The sequence below is a fragment of the Channa argus genome, chromosome 18, assembly GCF_033026475.1.
Source record: "Channa argus isolate prfri chromosome 18, Channa argus male v1.0, whole genome shotgun sequence".
Classification (NCBI taxonomy): domain Eukaryota; kingdom Metazoa; phylum Chordata; class Actinopteri; order Anabantiformes; family Channidae; genus Channa; species Channa argus.
In genome coordinates, this window is record NC_090214.1 from 17042179 (window position 1) to 17063033 (window position 20855).

General features: G+C 37.9%; 1 protein-coding gene across 2 annotated transcripts in view; it reads right to left on the minus strand.

The window, feature by feature from the left end:
* igsf9a (immunoglobulin superfamily, member 9a) overlaps positions 1-20855 on the minus strand; it is a 49531-nt gene that overhangs the window by 8039 nt on the left and 20637 nt on the right. For both annotated transcript variants that reach the window (XM_067484213.1, XM_067484214.1), the window contains exons 5-15: positions 20029-20177; positions 17808-17919; positions 16075-16216; positions 10670-10815; positions 8823-8965; positions 7117-7257; positions 6567-6683; positions 4907-5057; positions 4540-4651; positions 2322-2512; positions 209-426 (exon numbers count right to left, since the gene is read on the minus strand). In XM_067484213.1, coding sequence (XP_067340314.1) covers positions 209-426; positions 2322-2512; positions 4540-4651; positions 4907-5057; positions 6567-6683; positions 7117-7257; positions 8823-8965; positions 10670-10815; positions 16075-16216; positions 17808-17919; positions 20029-20177 — 1622 coding nt within the window. The remainder of the gene's footprint in view (positions 1-208; positions 427-2321; positions 2513-4539; positions 4652-4906; positions 5058-6566; positions 6684-7116; positions 7258-8822; positions 8966-10669; positions 10816-16074; positions 16217-17807; positions 17920-20028; positions 20178-20855) is intronic.

Sequence of the window (20855 nt, forward strand, 5' to 3'; positions counted from 1 at the left end):
AAAGAGGATGAAACCGGCAGAAATTAAAAAGAGTAGAACTCACAGAGTGAAAGATGACAGCCTAGTGATGGCTGCCACGTAACGTGCATAACTGGGAGTCTACAGACGTAAAGCCACGAGGTATAGCTTACATAAAAAAAATCTCCAAGGCATTCAACAAGCAATGTGGACTGATTAGTCTCAGAGGGAGCTCAGAGTGGCTTGTTACCTTGTGCAGACCCGGAACGATTATCTCGCTGCTGTTGGCACTGATATCCTCGGCCAAATTAAACCACTCCCCTTGCTCAGAGCGAGATTGGAGAACAAAGCCTGTGATAGGAGGGTGCTGTGCTTCAGGACGGGACCACTGTAGAACAACACCTGCTGAGCTCTGGTTAGCTGACAGTGTCCCAGGGGGCTTCAGTTTACTTCTCCTTGGTGGAGGATCTTAAGCAGAAAGAAAAAGAAAGACCTTCAGTCGATGAGCCATATACATTCTGGTGGAAAAATAAAATTACAGCTGGGGAAACCGATACTGCAACAGATGTTCAGCCTCGGTGGTGTTAAAATATTTGGGTGGGAGTTGAGCCTTACGGAGGGTCCAACAACCCTGCAGCATAGAGTATACTGTCCAGTCGGTGCGATTTTATAAATTCTAAAGGCAAACATGTTGTAATGTGAGTAGGAGGATAACTTAACTTAATGTTCTAAGTTCACAGTATTGTTAACAATTCCCACGTAGACAACACAACCTGCAATAAACTGCCTTTATTTGTGGGTAATCTCTGTCAGTCTGCAACCTGGATTATTTTATGTCTATGTACATAAGCGGACTGTTGAAAGTAGAATTATCCTTAACTATATTTCACTTGTGCTCTAATGGAAACACACCAGAAATGTTTGCATCAAAATGTGATAGTGCATCTTTAATGCCACCTTAATATTCATGAGCTTCATGAGGTCTTTTACATTGACTTACTTGAAATATCGATAATTCAGTATGCATAAAAGTTTAATTGGAGTGCAAGAGACGACCAATCACTCTGTTGGCTTCTAACACAAGTATTATTATTATTTTTTCACCTGTTCTTCCAGCAGCATGTTGCATCTTCAAAGGTATTTGCGTTGTTTTTCAGAAGTCTCACAGATCTACCATCTGCCCAGAATGATAAAATGTTTCCAGGGGCAAAAATCAACACAGAGCTCATAAAATTCACTGTTCCGTCATCCGCCCTGCCCTGCCCTGCCATAGGTTTGTGGTTCATGAGAACCAAACTCAACTAAATGTGCTGCATATCTGGGTAAGAAGAGTGGAAATTATTATTTCACTTACAACAAACATTTTATTTTTTTCACAACAGCTGCCGACATCTAGCATTTAAAATTAAATAAAGAGTACAACCGAGACATGGTCATGTCAGTAGATTTGCAGAATTTGGTTAATAAACTAAAGTTTTAGTCTAATTTTTAGATGTGTAGGCACTCAATTGTTGATTGCTCTACTATGTAGTAATTAGATACATGATAAATGAGAATGATCAAAAATGTATTCATCAAGCAAAATTATTGAAATTCTCTGATTGGTTGAAAGGCTAAGCCTCTTAAAGTTTGTAAGTGAATATCTCTGCAGTGCTGCTGTTTAGCGATTCTCTTCATGCCCCTACATATAAAAGATACGTCTTAGATGAAAACAAATCACTTTTTTCATTTAAATAATATTAAAAATAATATTCCATCATCAGAAATGTATTACTTTTTTCTCATTCATTTAGCAAACGTTTGCACAGATAATTTTCTTTTTTATATAACTTTTTTAAACACTCATGACCATCATTGTGTTACATGTTACTTTTGATGATGAAGGAACATTTGCGTAAGTGAATCTCCAATGTTATTATTTTATGATTGCATCCCCTTAAACTGAAATAGGATATAATCTGATCAAAACAAACACTGAACATAAAAGCCTAAAATTATATTTGAGGTGTGTGTTGAGTATATGATTAAATGAAGGAAGTAATTTACTTAGTAATTAAAGCTGTAAACAAAGTTAACTAAACCAAAAACGTGGTGTATATAATATGAACATAATAATATTTAAGAGTGGTATGTACAGAAATTAGTTGGTATCTAATGGTAGCAATGACAGCAGTGGTGCCTTAAATGAACCCAGATGATTTGTGCAGTGCTAACTGCTAATAAAACAGAATGAGGAGACACATAAAGTGTGATACAACATCTCCTAACTTCAGAGTAATGAATAAAAAACTGCAACAGGATCTAAAATAAAACCGGCTGTGGGAAACAAATGGATTGAGAGAATACCAGGGAATGATACTAACCCAAGGTTCTTGTAGTGACGATCTCGCTAAAGGGTCCTGTACCCACTTTATTGTGAGAAAGGATGCTGAACTGGTATTCGGTGGAGGGAGACAGACCTGACACCTGCAGCCTGGTGCCAGAGGAGGAGGGCACAGGCACCGAGAACCAGTCTCGCTTTGCATCATTATCACTTGCTGAAATCTTCTTCACCCTGCAGAGAAAGAGAGAGATAGCAAAAGAAAAGAAGTAAGAACAAAAAAGCGGCGGGGAATTCGGGGAGTATGGCTTTATGAAACATGACAGAAAAGTAGGTTTCATTAATCATTCATACTGATCATCAGCTCCAAATTTGTGTCATAGACAGCACTGATGTACCCCTGCTGCTGGAGAGAGAGCGTGCAACTCCAATTATGGTGATTTTCCTGTTCCTATGAGAGCCGAGGTTCTACACATCTTTTTCATACAGAACAAATGACATGACCTTGAGGCAAAAAAAAAAAAATGTCCAATCACCTGTTCAAAACTGAAGAAACTTTTCAAAATTATTAATGTCAGCCTTTTTAAAGATGAACACTGGCTCTACAAAACAGGTCTTTTATGAAAAAAGGGGCTGAATATTACTCACATTAACAAAGTGCAGTTAATAGTCCTTCTCTAGTAGACAGTCGAGTCTAATTTAAATTCAGCAAAAATGCCTTCGGTTATTATGGTGCATAAAGCAGGTCATATTTACAAAGAACAATAACAGAGCAGAGTAAGTTCACTTTCTAAGAGCACAACAAAATCTGTAGGCACTTTTTTTTAATTCTGTTGCAAATTGATTTTAGTATATGGTGTGAGAGCTTTCAAAACTGTCAACCAACGACATGGTCATTAAAATGTATTTTGTTGGAAGTCACAATTTAGTAACAAGACGTATGTGCCATCCTTTTTAGTTCAGAAGAAACGAAAATGCATATCACATCTGAGATGCCAATGGGAAAACATTCACTCTGCGTCCTGTTCAAGTCAGTACAGCAGAGTAAATACAACAATCTGATCTTTTGTTTGTGTTTTCACATCATAATCTGTGGCCGTAACACGTCGGGGTGTCAGAACGAGGAGTCACTGAGCCTTCAGGAGGTTATTTATGCCGACTGGCCAATCTATTTTTACATTTTTACAAATATAATTCACATTGGTTTCTATGCTGCTCTTTGCTGCAGCAATGACCCAGTTCTCTCTCAGGGATTAAACTCATCTCATCTTTATCTCATGTACTGCTCCGAGGTTACACTGCGATTAAGATGAGAAACAAAAGTTTTCTGACATAAGAAACATCATGATATGGTTAATAAATATTTTTATTTTCTTTAACAAGAATAATGTGCTTTTAAAATGAAATTATAACTTCATTCATTTTCAAATTAATATTGTTTTTAACAATCCCCATACAGACACGAACATGACTCTTTCTGAACACTGGATTATGATTTTGTCTGTGCCATTGTCCTTCCTTGTTGTCCATAAACTCACATCAGCCAGACACACCGATCCACTGAGTGAACTTTTTTTTTCTTCATTCCAAAACACTTGGCCGAGAACATTTTAACAAATATTTTCCCTAATTTCATTTTAATAATTTTTGGACAACAGGGGAAGTCTACAGCACAATCTAACCCGGGTTCCAGACTGACTCACTACTTGTGAGTATAGTGTCTGTCAAGGGGACTGTTAAAAAATATGATTAGTTTAGAAAAGTTTTCCAATTACACATTGTGCTCGTGTTTTCCTACAGATAAAAAGGCTACTTTTAGTGAACACTAAATGTACTAAATGGAGAACATTTCACACTCCCAACAATAGGATTCAGGTGGATTTTTATCCACTTGGCTACAGTTTTAGAGTCTTTTGATCCTGTCAATCCCTCTCCTAATTCATCACAGGCATATCTGACATACAGTACGCTAAGCAAATAAGACATTCACCTGTGTTTTGCACCCTGTCAAGTGCTGATTCACAACAAACAATTGTGTTAAGTTCTCTTTTATCTGTTTATCTATTTTATCTATCTATTGTGGTTTGCATGGCTACTGCATTATAAAGTTATGCTCTGCAGCAGTGTTTTTTATTGTAGCTGCCAAGAAGTCATAACAGATAAATGAATTCCTCATCCTAGAGATCAATAGAGTAATACCAGCACTGTCGATGGCTGCCATGGTTACAGCCCGAGAAGAAAGTGGGAGGCTTTACACCCACCAAACTGAAAATGTCTGTGCTGATCCACCATCAAAGCCTGCCTCCCAGGATATGTTGGCCTGCTTCACCCCTGGAGAGATGGACAGAAAGGTAGCCGCATGGGGACTGGTTCCTGTAATGGAGGGAACGGAGAGGAGTTGATGGAAGCACTTCAACAGCTTGATAGCGCTAAAGTTTAGAGGCCATCTGTAGATGTACCACATTTATCCACTGGAGGTGGAGAAGAGGCACAGGCATCCGGCCTGCACTGGGTATAATGGAGGTTTATATAGGTATACAAAAAACAAGTTGAACCAACTCACGCAGTATCAAAAACTGACTTCTCTTATGGTATTTTTCAGATTAGAATCCTTCTGTTTGCACTCACCCAGGACAAAGACTTGTGTGCTGGCCTGAACAGATGCTACGCGGTTAACAGCACTGCAAACCCACATGCCCTGGTGGTCCTTGGTGAGAGGCTGCAGCAGCAGAGAACCATTGGGTTCAATGGCGTAAGAGATGCGACGAGCAACGTCGACCTACCATAAACAAAAAGACAGTTGGTGAACAACCGTCTGCATTAGTCTAAATACACACTATGAACAAGACAAAAGTTAATCAAAAGTTCTCCTTTAGAGCTGCTGAGAATAGCTCCAAAAACTAATGACAAATGTACAAAAAGGTGTAAAAAAAAGAAATCTGAAGTGAGCCAACAGAATACGAAACAAATATTAATTTATTTTTAAAAGTATTACATTTATCATTATCAAAATCAGTAGGACAAACTGGTCATTAGGCACTAATACATGTACACTGTGCTGTCCAAGTATCACAACGATATGTTCCTCTTCATTTGGCGATATTCTCCAGCAGATTGAATTTGAAGTACAATAATGCACATTATGTTAAAGGGTAACTTCTGTAAACAATAAACCAGCCTTTTTGGATGAGTAAATTATACTGTGCGTACACTGTGTATACAATTAATGGTCTGCTTTCCTTCTAACCATTGCCAATTATAATATCATGTTGCGCGGGGTGCAGACACACTACATGTAGCACCCAGTAGACGGCAGCACATGCTGTGAACTGTCAGCCTGGATGCAGTCACTCATCAAAGAGTAACTTAACACCTGGCTGAAAAACAATGCTTTAATGCCCTCTGGTAAAAGTTTTAGATCTGTTGTGCCACTGACCATACCCACCACACCCGTAACTGACAGGTGTGCTTCCAACACCCTGGAGCGGATCTAAACATTACTAGAGCCAAAACATGATGCGTTCTAGTGTCCTGGTTGCTTTGTACAGTACACAGTGAAACCTTGGTTAAAGGGTCTTCCCCTCTCCATGATATATTGTATTTCTGAGTGAAACAGAACTCCATAGAGGGGTGTAATTACAAGAGGGATTTGATCAAATTCTTCAGATTTGATTGGAGCACCCCAAAGGTGGGTTTAGTGAATACAAAGTGATGAATAAATGAATAAATCAGATCTAAACCATGCTCTTATGGAGATTGGAGTTTTTTGCCAACTGACACACACCTCTTAACATAATATCACTCTCGCAGCTACTACGATGCAATAGCTAATGGTCACGCTGCTGTTTTACATGATTGGCAGGCTTAGCATGTTACCCTACATCACATTTAATTTAATTGGATCCTCAAACTTTTTTGAGATATTGTTTGACATAAAGCGAACAGCCACAGGACTAAGACACTGGGAATGTATTTTTTTATTGTACTTTAAGATGTTTGAGGATGTTGACCTACTTTTGTTTTCTTCCAAATTTTAATTAGTGCACCCAGACAAAAAACACCTACTTGTGAGTGTCCACTTACATGTTACGTGCACATTTCTACAAGCATTTCTTCTTGTACATTCTGCATGTAAAAGTGCATCGTTAGGCTCCAGTTTTCACTGTGTGCACAATTTAACAACATTTTTATATTCACCTGTTGAGCACAAGCATGAGTTCAATAAAGGCGTAATAAAGATTTAAACAAATTACATAAAAAAATCAATAGTCTTTTCTGAGATGCTTACCTTGCTCCAGGTCACTTTAATTGTTGTGTCCTCTTTCCCTTGACAGGGGATGAGCAGGGTTCTACCAGCCTCCTGTTTGTATTGCTTCTCAGGAGTGACACTGAATGCAGGCGAATCCTGTGAATTGCCAAAGCAATATAGCTGAATCAAGGAGACTGCAGCAATGCCAACAATGGATTTTAAGACTGGATTACTGCTGCTTTGGACAAGATTATCTTAATAAGAAAAGGATTAGCCACACAATTAACTCCCCAATAGTGCTGTCATTGTCATGGGTCTGAGTTGACTTCTAATAATGCCAGAGGGCTGGCATGTCGTAATGAAAAGGTCAAAAAATGGAGTTTCTGATAAGTCTATAATTCACTGTGACAGATGCTGTTGTGGCTGATTTCAATACACTGGTGTAGATAAACAGTTTCACACAACTAGGACAGATCCACTAAGCTACCATGGTATGACGGACCAAAGTATTAACAACACAGTAGTGGCTTTGTGCAAAGCGGAGTATCTTTCAATTGAGTGGCCGAGGTAGCTTAGAGCACTCACTAACCTGTAGAATTACATTGGTGGGCCCAGATGGACCCATGCTGCCGTAGCTGTTGGAGGGGGTGCATGTGTACACGCCTGCAGCATCGTCGTTAACAGTGGCCATGAACAGAGAACCCTCTGGTGTCAAAGTCCATCCTGGATACTGGAAGACACACAATGCTCACATTGTGAAGAAAGTAAAGAGTCTAGCACATGCCAGTCTTGAAGGGCATGTAGCAAAGATGAACAAATGTTACAAAAGTAGACAGAGGAGAGCTTAAAGAGCTGAAAGTGGGAAATATGTAACAGCAGCAAAGTCATGTACAGTATAAACCCTCAGCTGTGTTTGAAAGATTTACAGAAATAGTGTATTTGATATCTGCCTGCAACAACCTTGCAGCAGTTAATTACTTAAAAACACAGGGCAGACATCTGCCAAACATCTTTATAAATGATGAATATTTGTTAATGTTGTCACAGCCTAAAATGTGTTAAAAAACAAAGTGATCATCTGTCCTTCTGATCAAATCCATTTTTGTTATATTCCTATGGCCATTTCTGAGGTAAATCCAAACCCACTTGACAGAAATCCTCCACAGAGCTTTTGAAATCACTATTTGAAGCATTTACATTAAAAGCAGCTCAATTATTTGCCTTTTTTTTCCATTAAGCCAAAGCAAAAGGCCTGTGTTTGTGCTTTGACTGCACAAAAGGTTTCCACTCAGTTTAATGAAGTCAAAACTGCTATTATCCTCCCCAGAATGAGACTGTGAGAACGTATTACTGTGGGTGTGTGACATCCAGGATGGAATTGGAATAATTGGCAGAATAACAGCCTGACTCCAACGCCTGTGTCCCGCACTACAGGAACCCATCACACTTCCTGCAGTGCATCTCATCCACCGACATGGCCGTCACTCAGACCAAAGTGTTGTGGAGGGGGTCAACTCAGTATGTGGAGAGGGGAAGAGGAGGAAGTGGGAGGATCTTATGCACGTCAAAGATAGGAAACAGGTGGAAAAGATGCCACCATTGGCTTTTATTTTGAAAAAAGGGAAACTAAGATTGTCTCATCTAAAAAAATGTAATAAAAAGTTTAGGATGTCGTACTTCTGCTACGCATATACAATATTTCTTACACCCATCCAAGTGCTAATGGTGAGGTGAGTGCTAGACAGAAATTAAAGCTTAAGAAAAGATAACAAAAGACAGGAAGAGGCAGTAAGGACTTCCTTGGGTATTGCTTCAAAAGATTTTAAAACTGAACACGTCATCCCTGTCCATTAAGGTATGTAAGTGATTGAATTACTTTGCAATTGAAAATCTGAAAGGATTCTTCCATCAGTGGGCACAGGAACCATCCCATTAAAATGATTGAAAAAATATATCATAACGTCTGCCTCAGTATTCACACTGTAATATCAAGAAAATTGTTGCTCTGCTCTTCTGTAGGCAAGATGAGTGGGCTGATTGTTAGAAAAGCTTTTGCACGATGAGCTGCTGATGGCTGTCACTTTGCAGAGGCCTGCAGTCAGCAGTGGTGTCCAACATGTCCCTACTAGAAGAAAATGAATGGATACAGCCTCCGGTTCTTTGTCATGTTCGTTGGATCCGGAATCAATAAAGAGAGCAGTGTTGACCAGGGACAGAAATTTGAGTTTGGGCACATTGTAAAGGCTGATGAAGTGACTGACTGCACTTTTATGTAGACATTATTCTTTTTATTACCAAGGATAGGTCAAGTGGTTCTCCATCCTTTGTCCAATCCACATGAAGCAGCGGTGGTTGAGCTACCACGGGGCATGTGACAACTCCGCCCATACCTGTGGGAAGGTACGTTTCCTGGGGCATCTCAAGAGCCTGAGCTGGGTCTGAAGAGGGGAAAGAAATTCATGCAAACCAGAATCTGTGCAAACCAAAGACCATGTACCAAAGACTGTTCTGTGCAGAACAGCGTATGTTGACACTTTGAGGTATGAGGGTATATACAGTATATACTGAGTTAGTAGTAGTATTAGTATTGTTAAGGTGTTTCTAATTTTTCGAAAACCATGAAAAAAACATGGAAAATTTTTACTTTTCTTGTGCAGAGAAGCAGCACCATGACCCATAACAGTAGAATATATTGCTTTGTTGAGATCAGTTTTCTGTAAGTCAATGTTTCTATAAACCCTAAGCACTGTAAGTCTTTTTATATGCAGCTGACGGTGTATGAGAAGTTTCACAGTGACTCTAACAGTAATTTGTGAGTAAAAGCAAATATCTAAATGTTGATGACATTATCCAGAAATATTTATAAGCAGCAAAATGTGAATTTCTTTGAAGAGTCAAACAATGACAATAAGATCGCCATCAAAATTCATAATGCATGATTGAAACTGCCTGTGCTGTAAACTGGCTGATCATAAACAATAAGATAATCGTGTTTTTAAGGAATTATTAAAACATTACATAAAGTAAGAGGCAGTACTGAAATTTGTGTTTAATATACATTTATGCTGTAAGTTTCTGAAGCAATGCTTCGGTTTGAATATACATAAAGGCTTCAGGATCAAAAGATGAATATGAGTTTGGAAGTTTGGAATTTCCGCATTTATTTGATGGTATTCAAACCTCATTACCTTGGCAGCTCTCTGGTCTTCATGTTTTATCATTTAACAACAATTCCAGTCTTCATAGATAGGGCCAATGGGTAAATCCGAGGGTACTCATTTTTAATGTATCTAGGTATAAAACCATTACTTTTTTTGTTTGACTTTTCCCGTAAGGTCCGAGTTGCCACAGCGGGTCCCTAGTTGTTGGTGCACACGTTGATTTGGCACATTATTATGACGGATGCCCTTACTGACGCAACCCTCCTAAACTTTTACCAGGCCTGGGAGTGTTGCTCAGATATGCACTGCAAGGAACATATATGTAAATACCATCAAACCATCATGAAATTGTAACCTTTCATCTCACATCTATCTTTTGATCACCCAAACTGTCTCCAGTCGAAACAAACAAACTAGCTTTGTTGTTTCAATACTTTTGGTGCGAACTATATTTCCACCTATTTTCCATTAAGGAAATCCCTGACATTGGTTTATAATTTGACTCATCGCTGTTTTTAATGTATGTATGAATGTATGAATTTTGGCTTTGTCAAGAGGAAGTCTCACCCAGTGATACAGGTCACTGTAAGAATTAGCTACGAAATATGTAAATTATTTTTGGTAAAGCTGTGCCTCTCCAGGAAACATAAATAGCATCTTAAATCCTGACTTTATTTACCTGTATTGGTTAAACGTCCCACCATGCTGTAGCTATAAATGTACAGTACCTACGGGTGTGTTAGTACATCGTGACATTGCTGATGTTTGACCATACTCAGCCACATCCCACCATTGTGGTCAGCAGTGACACACACTTAATGTTTGTAGCTGCTTTAAGTTAATCAAACTCCTTTTCATCCTGGTATTTCTACCAACATTGTGTTAGAAAATACCAAATACAAAACCAACAAAGTTAGAAAATAAAAAAGAAGACTAATATCTGATGCTTGTTGAGTTGGGACTACAGGCACACAAACGTACGCATTACTGTGAGGCTGGCAGAGGCAGTGGGTGGGATCAGCAGGCCATTGGTGGGCATGCAGGTGTAGTTCCCAGAATCCTCAGGGATGAGACTGGAGATGAGTAGGGTTCCATCTACCATGATCTTCACTCGCGACTTCAAAGACCTTAAGGGAAAACACAAAGGAATTATTTAATATTAAGAACAAACCACTTCAGAGTAACAGCAAGAGGTAATTCAGCTCTTCTATTCCAGCTGACTCAAACAGGCTCTCAAGAGTGTAGGAGTACTTTTTTTTTTTTATCCACCACTGTGTGCAGATGGTGGTTAAGGAAATTTCATTTCATTTCATTTGTAGTAGGATGAGGGGTGCCCACTCATTTTATACATTCTCACATTTACAGTGAACGCAGAGGAAGAAAAAAAACAGAGTAACCCGGCTGCCTCACAAACAGGCTACATACAGAACAGTACACACACTGATGATGTGTGATCGTGGGATGACTCTCAATCACACATTTGGGCTAATTACCATATAGGTCAGACTCACATACTGGAAGCAACCTGGATATGTCTCATCACTAATGTTTTTCCCTCTTTGCACTGACATCAACCTGTGAGACTGAATGTTGCTGTTCATTAAGTTCCACTCAGTAATATTTTGATATCAACAGTGAATCATGTGTAAGGGGTCATTCACTGTAACAAACTCACAAAGAATTGTTTTAGATCTTTTTATCTTCTCTTATCTTCTCTTTTAGCTCTTTGTGTTCTCAGCAATACTGTTCTGCTACTGAAAGGATGGTGAGTAAATGTGCATAATTATACTCACTAGCTAAAGTTAAACAAAATCAGCATATCCATTTAAGGTGAAGGAAACATAGAAAGTTTGGCATTTTTTATTAATGTAAATTCAAAACGATGACAATTTTCTGTCCACTCACTTTTCAAGTGACTATTTGTTGTAAGATCACAACCATGTGAAGCTTCCACTTTTTCTTCTTCTTTGATGATTTTAACAGGAGACATGGGATAAAGTTTTGAATCGAACTCCAAGTCAAGCCCAAGTTATAAACTTTGTGTTTTGAGTCCTAAAGCCAGAGCACCCTCATTACGTATAATTTAATTGAAAAATGTAAGACATTTTAGTATAGTAATTTTTACAATGTATATTCATTTATAATATCTAAATACATTTCAGAATGTTTTTATAGAAATTTAGCAGCTATCACTCAGTAATAAAATCAAATAAAGTTTTAAAAGTCAGCTCAAGTGGAAATGAGACAAGTTAAGACTCGGCTGATCCAATCCTTTGTATTCAAATCTCTCTTAACATGATTTTGGGTAAAGCCCCATTTTGCAACTTTTGGAAATTGAGATCGACACTCTTTTGGATCAGCATGTGACGCACAAGACTTGATTTTAGAAGTGACATCTAATATTCACAGCCCGTTCTCTTCAGAGAGTCTGCGTCATAACATAACATCACCTCTACACATTAGGTTAAGTTGTAAAGCATATCTCTGTTCTTAAAAAAATGTATTTGAATTACATACTGCAGAGTTAAGCAACAGTATGAACTGATGTATAAAGAATTCTTCAGCTTGTTCTGAAATGGGATTCTCCATTTAGTACAAGAGTCTTACTTGTTGTTTATGACCCATTGTATCAGGTGTAGTGTTTGAACCAATATTTTTTCAAAAGCTGCTGGCTCTGAACATGGGTGGTCTGATTCAGAATTATTACAGTGATCAGCCTAAAATATTGACATGATTTGGATGAAAGTTTAGGACAGACATTCCAACTTCCTAAAGAGAGTGACACAAAGCTGACTCATTGTTTCATTCAAAGACTCATCAAAAACCTGGCTACATGTAATTTGAGGGCAAGGTTACAGAGTGATGCCTTCTAAACCCCATAAAAGATTATAGGCTGAGTACAGACAGCAACTTTAAGAAAGTACCCTAATCAGGTGGTTTGAAGTACTCCATCAAGACTTTTGATTTTGGCCAGTTGTAAGTAACTGGTGCCATTAAACAGTGGTGTAAATTGGTGAGTACTCTAGTTAAGTGCAAAATTAAATGGGGTGGCCAAAACATTAGAACCACCTCTTCTTATAATGCACTTCAGTACGACTCCACTACCCACTATGACATCAATAATATAACCCTTTCACAGTTCCAACTTAAAAACTGAGAAAATATAACCTTGTAAAAGTAGAATTCATGGCAGAGCTGCTGTATTGGATTGCATTACATTGTACAGGTGTACCTAATTAAGTGGCCAGTGACTGTAAGCGGGGAAAATCTAAAGCGAACATCTCTCCATTTGTAAAAGCACATTTCCAAAAATGACTAATAGATTATCAGAACAATTTTTCATTGCTGTTCTCGGGGTATCAGTTCCAAAAAGCCTCTCTAAAACTTTTTCCCAACATCAGAATCAGGTTAAGTATTAACCTGAGTGTAACTGTAATGAATAGCAATATGTGTGTGATAGATAGAAGTAATGCAAATGAAGTCCTCTACCTGCTCAACTGACCCTTTCCCAGCCACCATTTAGGAGAGCATTCAATTGTCTGATGGATGATGTGTTGGCAATTGTGAACCATTCTCCACTGGCACTAAACCCTGCTATTGTGCAACCTCTCCTTCAGAAAAGCTCATCCAGTGAGTGAGGCCTTTTCATTTTATTTATGGGCAGTATGCACCGTGTACAGACTGAGACTATGACATTATGTTTTCATTAAGTCAACATTAAACAGGTTGATACATATGCCGGGTGTTACCCTGCCTTATAAAGGTATTCTAAAATGTTGGGTAACAATTGTCTATTTACACATCAAACAGACAAGGAGCAACATTGGAATTCATGTAGTCGTGTGTCTGTCTACCTGATGAATGTAAACATCTGGTTCTTTCATAGTAAAGTAGCTGGGTGCTAACTTCATCCACTCTTCAGTGTTGAGCAAGTACAGCCCACTGGAAACAGCACTGATGAGAGCAATGACACTAAATTTGCCTTAAATGTAAAACAACTTGCTCAAACAGGCTAAAAAGCTTGGTGATATGTGTGATGCACCTCGTCTCCTCTGAGAAGTATGTAAAAGACTGAAAGACCCACAATCAGTTTTAGGCTCATGAGCTGGAAAACAAAGTCCTGAAAATGAGTGATTATTTGTGCATCGATAAAAACACTTAAATAATGAAAGTCTTTTCAATATTATATATACGTTGAAAAAACAGACATGAGTAAGAAACAAAAATAGCTTAAAAAAGTCTGAATAGAAAAGTTTGTAAAAGCATTGGCTTATGATATAATGAGCAAAGAAATGTTTCCCAAATCAGATTCTACACACGTGTCCCATCAGATCAGCTGACCAATTATTGAGTAGATTCGAGCTAAAAGGGTCTTGCCATATATTAAAAAAACCTATAAAACATATGTGAATCCTTGTGCAGCGCTCCTCTGGGAGTTTCCTCTCTCCTCATACCTCAGCTCCTCTGAGACAAATTTAAATATCTGAACATCCTCAATCAACTTTGGGGTCATGGGCTGGGGAATGGAGGAGTGAAGACGGGAGGAAGCATTATTAGCAGAATGAAAAGTGCCTTGTGAGTACACTTTAGTACTACATTACTATTGTAAGGTGGGACCGAATGCCAGAGGACATCAATGCAAACAAGCTGTTCACCAAAGATGGTGAAGTCTCTTAGCCTGTGAGGTGATGGATATGACAACATATACTCTGTGACAGAATATATTATCATTAATTCTATACTTATATTATACTTAAATATTGAATATCATCCATTTTAGCTTGGGCTAATTAGCCTTCAGATTTTGCTACTGGAACAAGTAGAGTATGTATTTTTGGTATGTGTGTACTGTTATTTTTAAACTTATATGATACAATTCTGTGCTGTTAAACATAACACACATTATTACGGATGTGCAAAACATTACAGAAAAAACTAAAGGACTAGTTGTGCTCTGACTTGAACCCCTGGCTGAAAATGTCACGCCCCAAGCTACTAACCTTTGGTGTGCACATATTTTTAATGCTGATGTGAAATTCACACCAGAAGTAGCAACAAATCCACCTTTTATGATCTCAGTAATATTGCTCTTGCTCTCCAGGGCAGTAACGGGAGGAATAATGCAGGCCTGATTACAGGACAACTCCTTTGTTCTGCCCTACAGAAAAAAACAAAACCCTTTTCCAACATGGTCTTTCTCGGTTGACCTGTAAAAGCATTACCAAAGTTAAGTCCATGTGACAAGACTCTTTAAATGTTTTACTTGCAACTATACATGCAGCAACTACTAAAGCAGTAATGTCCATAGAGACTTTCAGGTGACAAACACAAAACTCTGTCTTTGTGAATAGCAAAAACCTACAGAGTGGTGTGTATGGCCCCAAGGAACCATCTTTGGCAATGCAGTAACATTATCAAGATGTAACAGTTGTTCACTAAGTGTTGCTATTTTAAGATCAAGGAAGTTAGTAAAGTCGCAGTTGAGAGTAACATGTCATACATGGAGCGTCTCCCAACATGCAAAGAATGCAACATAAGTGTAAAGAGTTTCATTCCTGGGGGGCAGAGGTTTTGAGTGCATAATAAAATATTGAAAAATAGCAACATATAAAATTGATGTTTTTGAGTCAAATTACTGTAAATTTCATGAGCTCATTTTTGCGTTTGCATGCGGTCCACTATCTAAGATAGTACATGCTCTACGACTGGCCTGTACTCAAGTTACTAATACTTATTTAGTGACTTCTTAGAATATAGCAACGCATGTGCAAAAGCCAAGGCGAGGAAAGGTATTGGATCTGTTTTTAAAGCAGCTGCACTTACTCAATGTTGGTTTTAGAGGAAAACTAAGCTTTGTCATCAAATCATTCAGTGGACCAGCACATGAGGACATGTCAGACAGGCTTTTAAGAAATGTTTCTGGATTTGTTTGGTCCACTGGCACTTGCTTTCATGCACTAAATCTCTATGAGCCAGAACTAAAACCAGTGGCAAAGAAGGAGAGTTTAGTGTCTGTCGACATAAACAAGCATATTTTTCTCTTGCAAAGATCTCACCTGTGGTGCAGTGTGCCGGTCAGACACTGGTTAACACATGTAGTTTTCATTGTGACACAAAAGGTTACGACCTTTTTTGATCCTTATGTTTAAATAATCTGACGGTTCCACTACTGTGTTGCTTTTTCATTTGTAGGGTTTTCTGTTCTTCTCTGTGAAATATTAGGTTTTACAAAGTTCTATAGTGCAACGTTAGATAAGAATCAGGTGTAACAACCATTTCTGTGCTTACAGACAAAAAAAAAAAATCCACCTCCTGGAATGCATTACATAAAACATCAAAGGGTAAAAACGGATGGCTCAGGAACAAAGCAAAATGATTGCACTCACTCTATGTGATAGACATTTTCTCCACCTTTCAGCCACACGTAGGTCATGTTGGGGGGATCAGCTACAGCCTGGCACCGGAGAAGTGCATCCTGGGACATGTTGAGGGATGTGTTTGCCGGGGGAACAATGATGACAGGTGGACCTAGAGAGAGGCAGGTTACAAATGACATCACACATACAGTATATCCATTTATAAAGTAACTTATCGTTTCAACTTTAATTGATTCTTTAGTCTATAAAATGTCAGAAAACTGTCAGATATCTGTCAAATTATGTTGAAGATACACACACACACACACACACACTGTTTAAGCCTATTTTCAGAAATGCTGTTGCTCTTCTTAAAACATTAACAACGATTGACGACGCTAAACACGCTGAACAGATTTGCTCATTCAGTTACTATTACAAAAGCAGTTTAATCCACTTGGGAAACAACGGTAAAGTTTCTGCAAAAACTGAATCAAGCAACAAAATTTTATACAGTGTCAAGAGGTTTGAGAATTGATGTTATGTTGAAACATCAATTTAATCTTCTAAAAAATAAAAGGTGATATCACAATATTCCTGAGACCTCGTGCAGTCATGTATAGCAATGTCATTTCCTGGGAAACTAATGAAATACAGGCTCTATAGAGAGGTGCTCCTATGTCACATTTATTTCATCCTTCTGCCATGTCGACCTACACGCGTGTGCAATTTGCAAAGAGCTAATAAAAGAGGCTTAACACACCACATGTCTCATGTATAAATAACCACATGATCTCTGCAGCAGTCATTACCGATCAGTTTCATATAATGAAATGCACCGTGGATGTGTACATGACTGACAGTTTAGAGGTTACTAAAGGCTTTTAGACTGACTACATCCAGATCAGCTATTAGTCTACTCTAATCCATCCATGTGGCAATGCTGGAATAAACACAGCCAAAGCTCAGATAAAGTGACTGAGACTGAAAAATATTACGGCAGTGTGAGCTCAGGATGATTATTATTCAAAAATTGGACCACTGCAACTGAGAGACTCAAAAATGCTGTGAAACCTCAAGGAGACATTATGCCACAACAAAATACTTCCCTGCGCACCAGAGGACTCCTGCCTCTCCAGAGGAAATCAGCAGTAGGAGTACGAGTAGGAGTACAGAAAGAAGTCAGAAATAAATTCCACAGTGTATTATGCAGTGGTGTGTCGGTGTAATCCAATGATACGCAGTGGCATATTTGCATATGCTACACGGACTGTATGTGTCGTTAAACCGGACAGGAAAATCTGCAAAGTGAAAACTTTTGTGAATTTGTTAAGAATGCATTCGTTTTTGGAGCGATCTCATTTATTGTTTGGTTACAAACCTGAAGAGAGATTGATAAAAAAAAAAAAATCAATTGATTTTATATCCAAAGGGAGACATTTGGAGATTTCACTCATCTACGGCAGCTCAGAAAGCTCAGAAAAGGTTCTCTAAAAGCAGGAAAAACACAAATCTTTATCACAAAAAAGGTCGCCCCAAAATCCCAATTGATATCTTGTCTTATATCGTGATATCAACATTATCTACACAGGGACTGAGTACATCGACTTCATTTTGTGTTTCTCTTAGCACTCTGTCATATGATGCAAGAGAGAGAAATAGAAATGTAAATTATGGTGGCTCCCAGCCAGTCATGCACACAGATTTCACAGACACCGAAGGAAATGGCAGGCGTACAGACAGGCCGTCAGGCAACAACTGACCTTTGATCTTCACTGTCGTCACGCAAGTCACGTTTCCCTCTGAGTTAGAGGCGTGGCAAGCGTACTGTCCTGCTGACTGTGCACTCACCGCTTGCAGAGATAAGGCTCCCTCCTGGTAAATATGATGTGACAGATTAACAGAGAGGTGGATGGACGCAAACAGTGCATTAGATACATGTGATAGACAGACAGAGATACAGATTTGGAGAGATATGGTTTAAGTTTGACATGAAAGACTCTGAGGGGTAAGGTAGCTGTCAAAAAAGCAAAATAAATCAACCATGATTCAATGTTGAAAAAATAAATAAAAAGGTGAAAACTTCCAATGGTGAATGTTTTATAGAAAGTGTCCAAATAGACAAAGAGACAGACAGAGATACATAAGAAAGAGACAATTGATGGATGGAAAGTCACTATAGGTTCCATCTACTCTGCAGAGCAAAATCGTGTGTATTAGAATGTTACCCGGAAATTGCAGCTTTAACTCTTTATTTGTCTCGAATATAAAATATTTATGACAAAATAACCAAGTTATTTAGTTTTAGAGATTATGTTTATGTTCTGCACTCAAAGATTCATCTGACAGTGACCAAAAACAAATGTATAATTGTCGACAATCGTGCAATTTGTTTACTTGGGTATTTGAATTATGTATTATGTATATATCCTCCAACATTATGTATAACTCAAACATACTAGCATGCAACATTAAAAAATATGTTTTTATAATTTTTTGTAATTAATTAATATTTTACAAAATTAAATAAATACAAATCACTATATGCCACAGGAGAGAGCATTTACTGACAAATTGTAACAATTTTGTTGGCCCAAAATGATGCTAGGTTTGGTGCCAGTCAGTGTTTATAAAAAAACAAGTTGCTAAAACTGTCTGGAATTCTGTGAATCTAAAAAAAAATAAATAAATAAAATGAAGCAAAATCTTGTCTACTCACTCCAAACTTTTCAGATGGCCTTTTCAAACTATTCTAAACATTTTTAGAGCAAATAAAATATTCCACAAATACAGTACACACTTGCTTAAGTTAGCTACTACATTAAACATCTTCCGGTAAAATATTTAAGCCTAAAGTAAAATATTAAATAGTAGATATTAGATATATAAGAGTGTAAAGGCTACACTCACTGGACAGGCCTCCCTCATTAGTAATACACACTGGCCACTTTATTAGGTACACCTAATACATTTTCAAATGTATTTATTTTTATTGTATAGTGCATTATATTAAGTGATGGTTCTAATGTTTTGACCCCCTCATTTAATCTTATTAAGGTTGGCCAAAACATTAAAACCACCTCTTCTAATGCAATCTAGTATTACTCCACTACCCACTATGGACCCAATAATAAACAGAGAGAATTATCACCTTTCTGGTAGTTACAACTTAAAAAGTGAGAAATTAGGACATTGTAAAAGTAGAATTCATGGCAGAGCTGCTGTATTTGATTGCATTAGACCGTACATGTGTATCTAATAAAGTGGCCATTGAGTGTATATTACTGATGACGGAGGCCTGTCCTGTGAGGAAACGATAACTAACGAGCAGGAATTAAGACTGAAGGACTAAATATTTTTACTGTACATAGTAATATCTAGAATGCAATGTTTTTACTGCAAAAAGATACAGTAGCTACCTGCTACGCTGCACTGAAACAACAAAGCCAGTTCATTTGTGTTTGCTGTTCACTTAATTGTCAGTGAACAAAAATCGTGGAACATATGACTGAGAGGTGTTTCTTACCCATGTGTTCTCAATTACTACTCTTCATTTGAACCTTGGTTAAAATTAAGAATAGAAGAAAACAATATGAAGACCAGAGAACTATCTATAGGAAAAACTCACACCATTGTGAATCTGAGAAAAGAGCTGCAGACAAAGGCAAAATCAATCTGAGGCACTGCAGAAACATTCGGCATAACCATTACTGCAATTTGGAATGTGATAAATGTGGAAAGACAGCAAACACTGGTCCACTGAGTGACAGAACATAAAAGCTTAAAGAAAGAAAATCTTCAGTGTAGAGCAAACACAAATTAACCTTGCTGTTCATTAACTTTTGGAGGAGAATTTAAATGAAGCAAATCAATATAGTGAAATAAATAAATAGTTAAATAACAAATATGGTTGCTAAATGTAACAGACAAAAAGATAGAAATACATAAATAGATCACACACTTGTATAATTCATTCACACATACCTGATCATTTATTCTTTGAATTATAGTGCCATCCTTTAGCCAAGTGATTGTTGGAGCAGGGTTGCCATTGGCAACACAGGAAAGGGTGAGTTGACCTCCAACAAGTGCCTCCATCAAATAAGGTGGGGATTTGGTGAAGGTGGGTGGAGCTAGGAAATAAACCATTAAAGTAACAATTTAGGTGACGATACACTGTATTTTCTGCAAAAGAAACAGGATTTTCCATAAATAAACCTAAGATCTTCTCTTCTACCCCATTTAGGATTTAAGCAAATAACACAAATGAAAGAGGGACATTTTCTGTCTGGACTGACAGCGGAATCTAAACATTCACACTGTCTTCTGAAAACTGCAATGAGAAATAAAAGTGCAAAGCAAAAGCTGGACTAGTGAACAATGCATTTTTTTTAAAAGGCTTTTTTTGTCAGTTCATATAGAGCATGACAGCAGCTCCGCCGTGTAGCACACTCTGTGCAGTTTACTGACATCAAGTTACATTATAATTTCACATCCTGAAGTGAAAATGTCACTTACAAACATTGCCTTTTAGATCTGCTAACAGGAACGTTTTGCTGCACTTTAAGTCTCAGATCTCATGAAAGAGCAAAGACTGAGGCTTTTAAAGTCTGCAAACACTCCGAACTTCAACAAACCACTTACTTCAGCACTGTAACAGACTTTCTCGGGACTCATCTCTTCATAATATCTTTATTTTTTCTTTTCCTATCTAAATTACAGGTGGAAGAGGTTTGTTGTACTGTCTACTGAGAAGAGACCAGCAAAAACTCTGGTGTGTAATTCTAAAAAGAAACCTGCACAATGCTTTG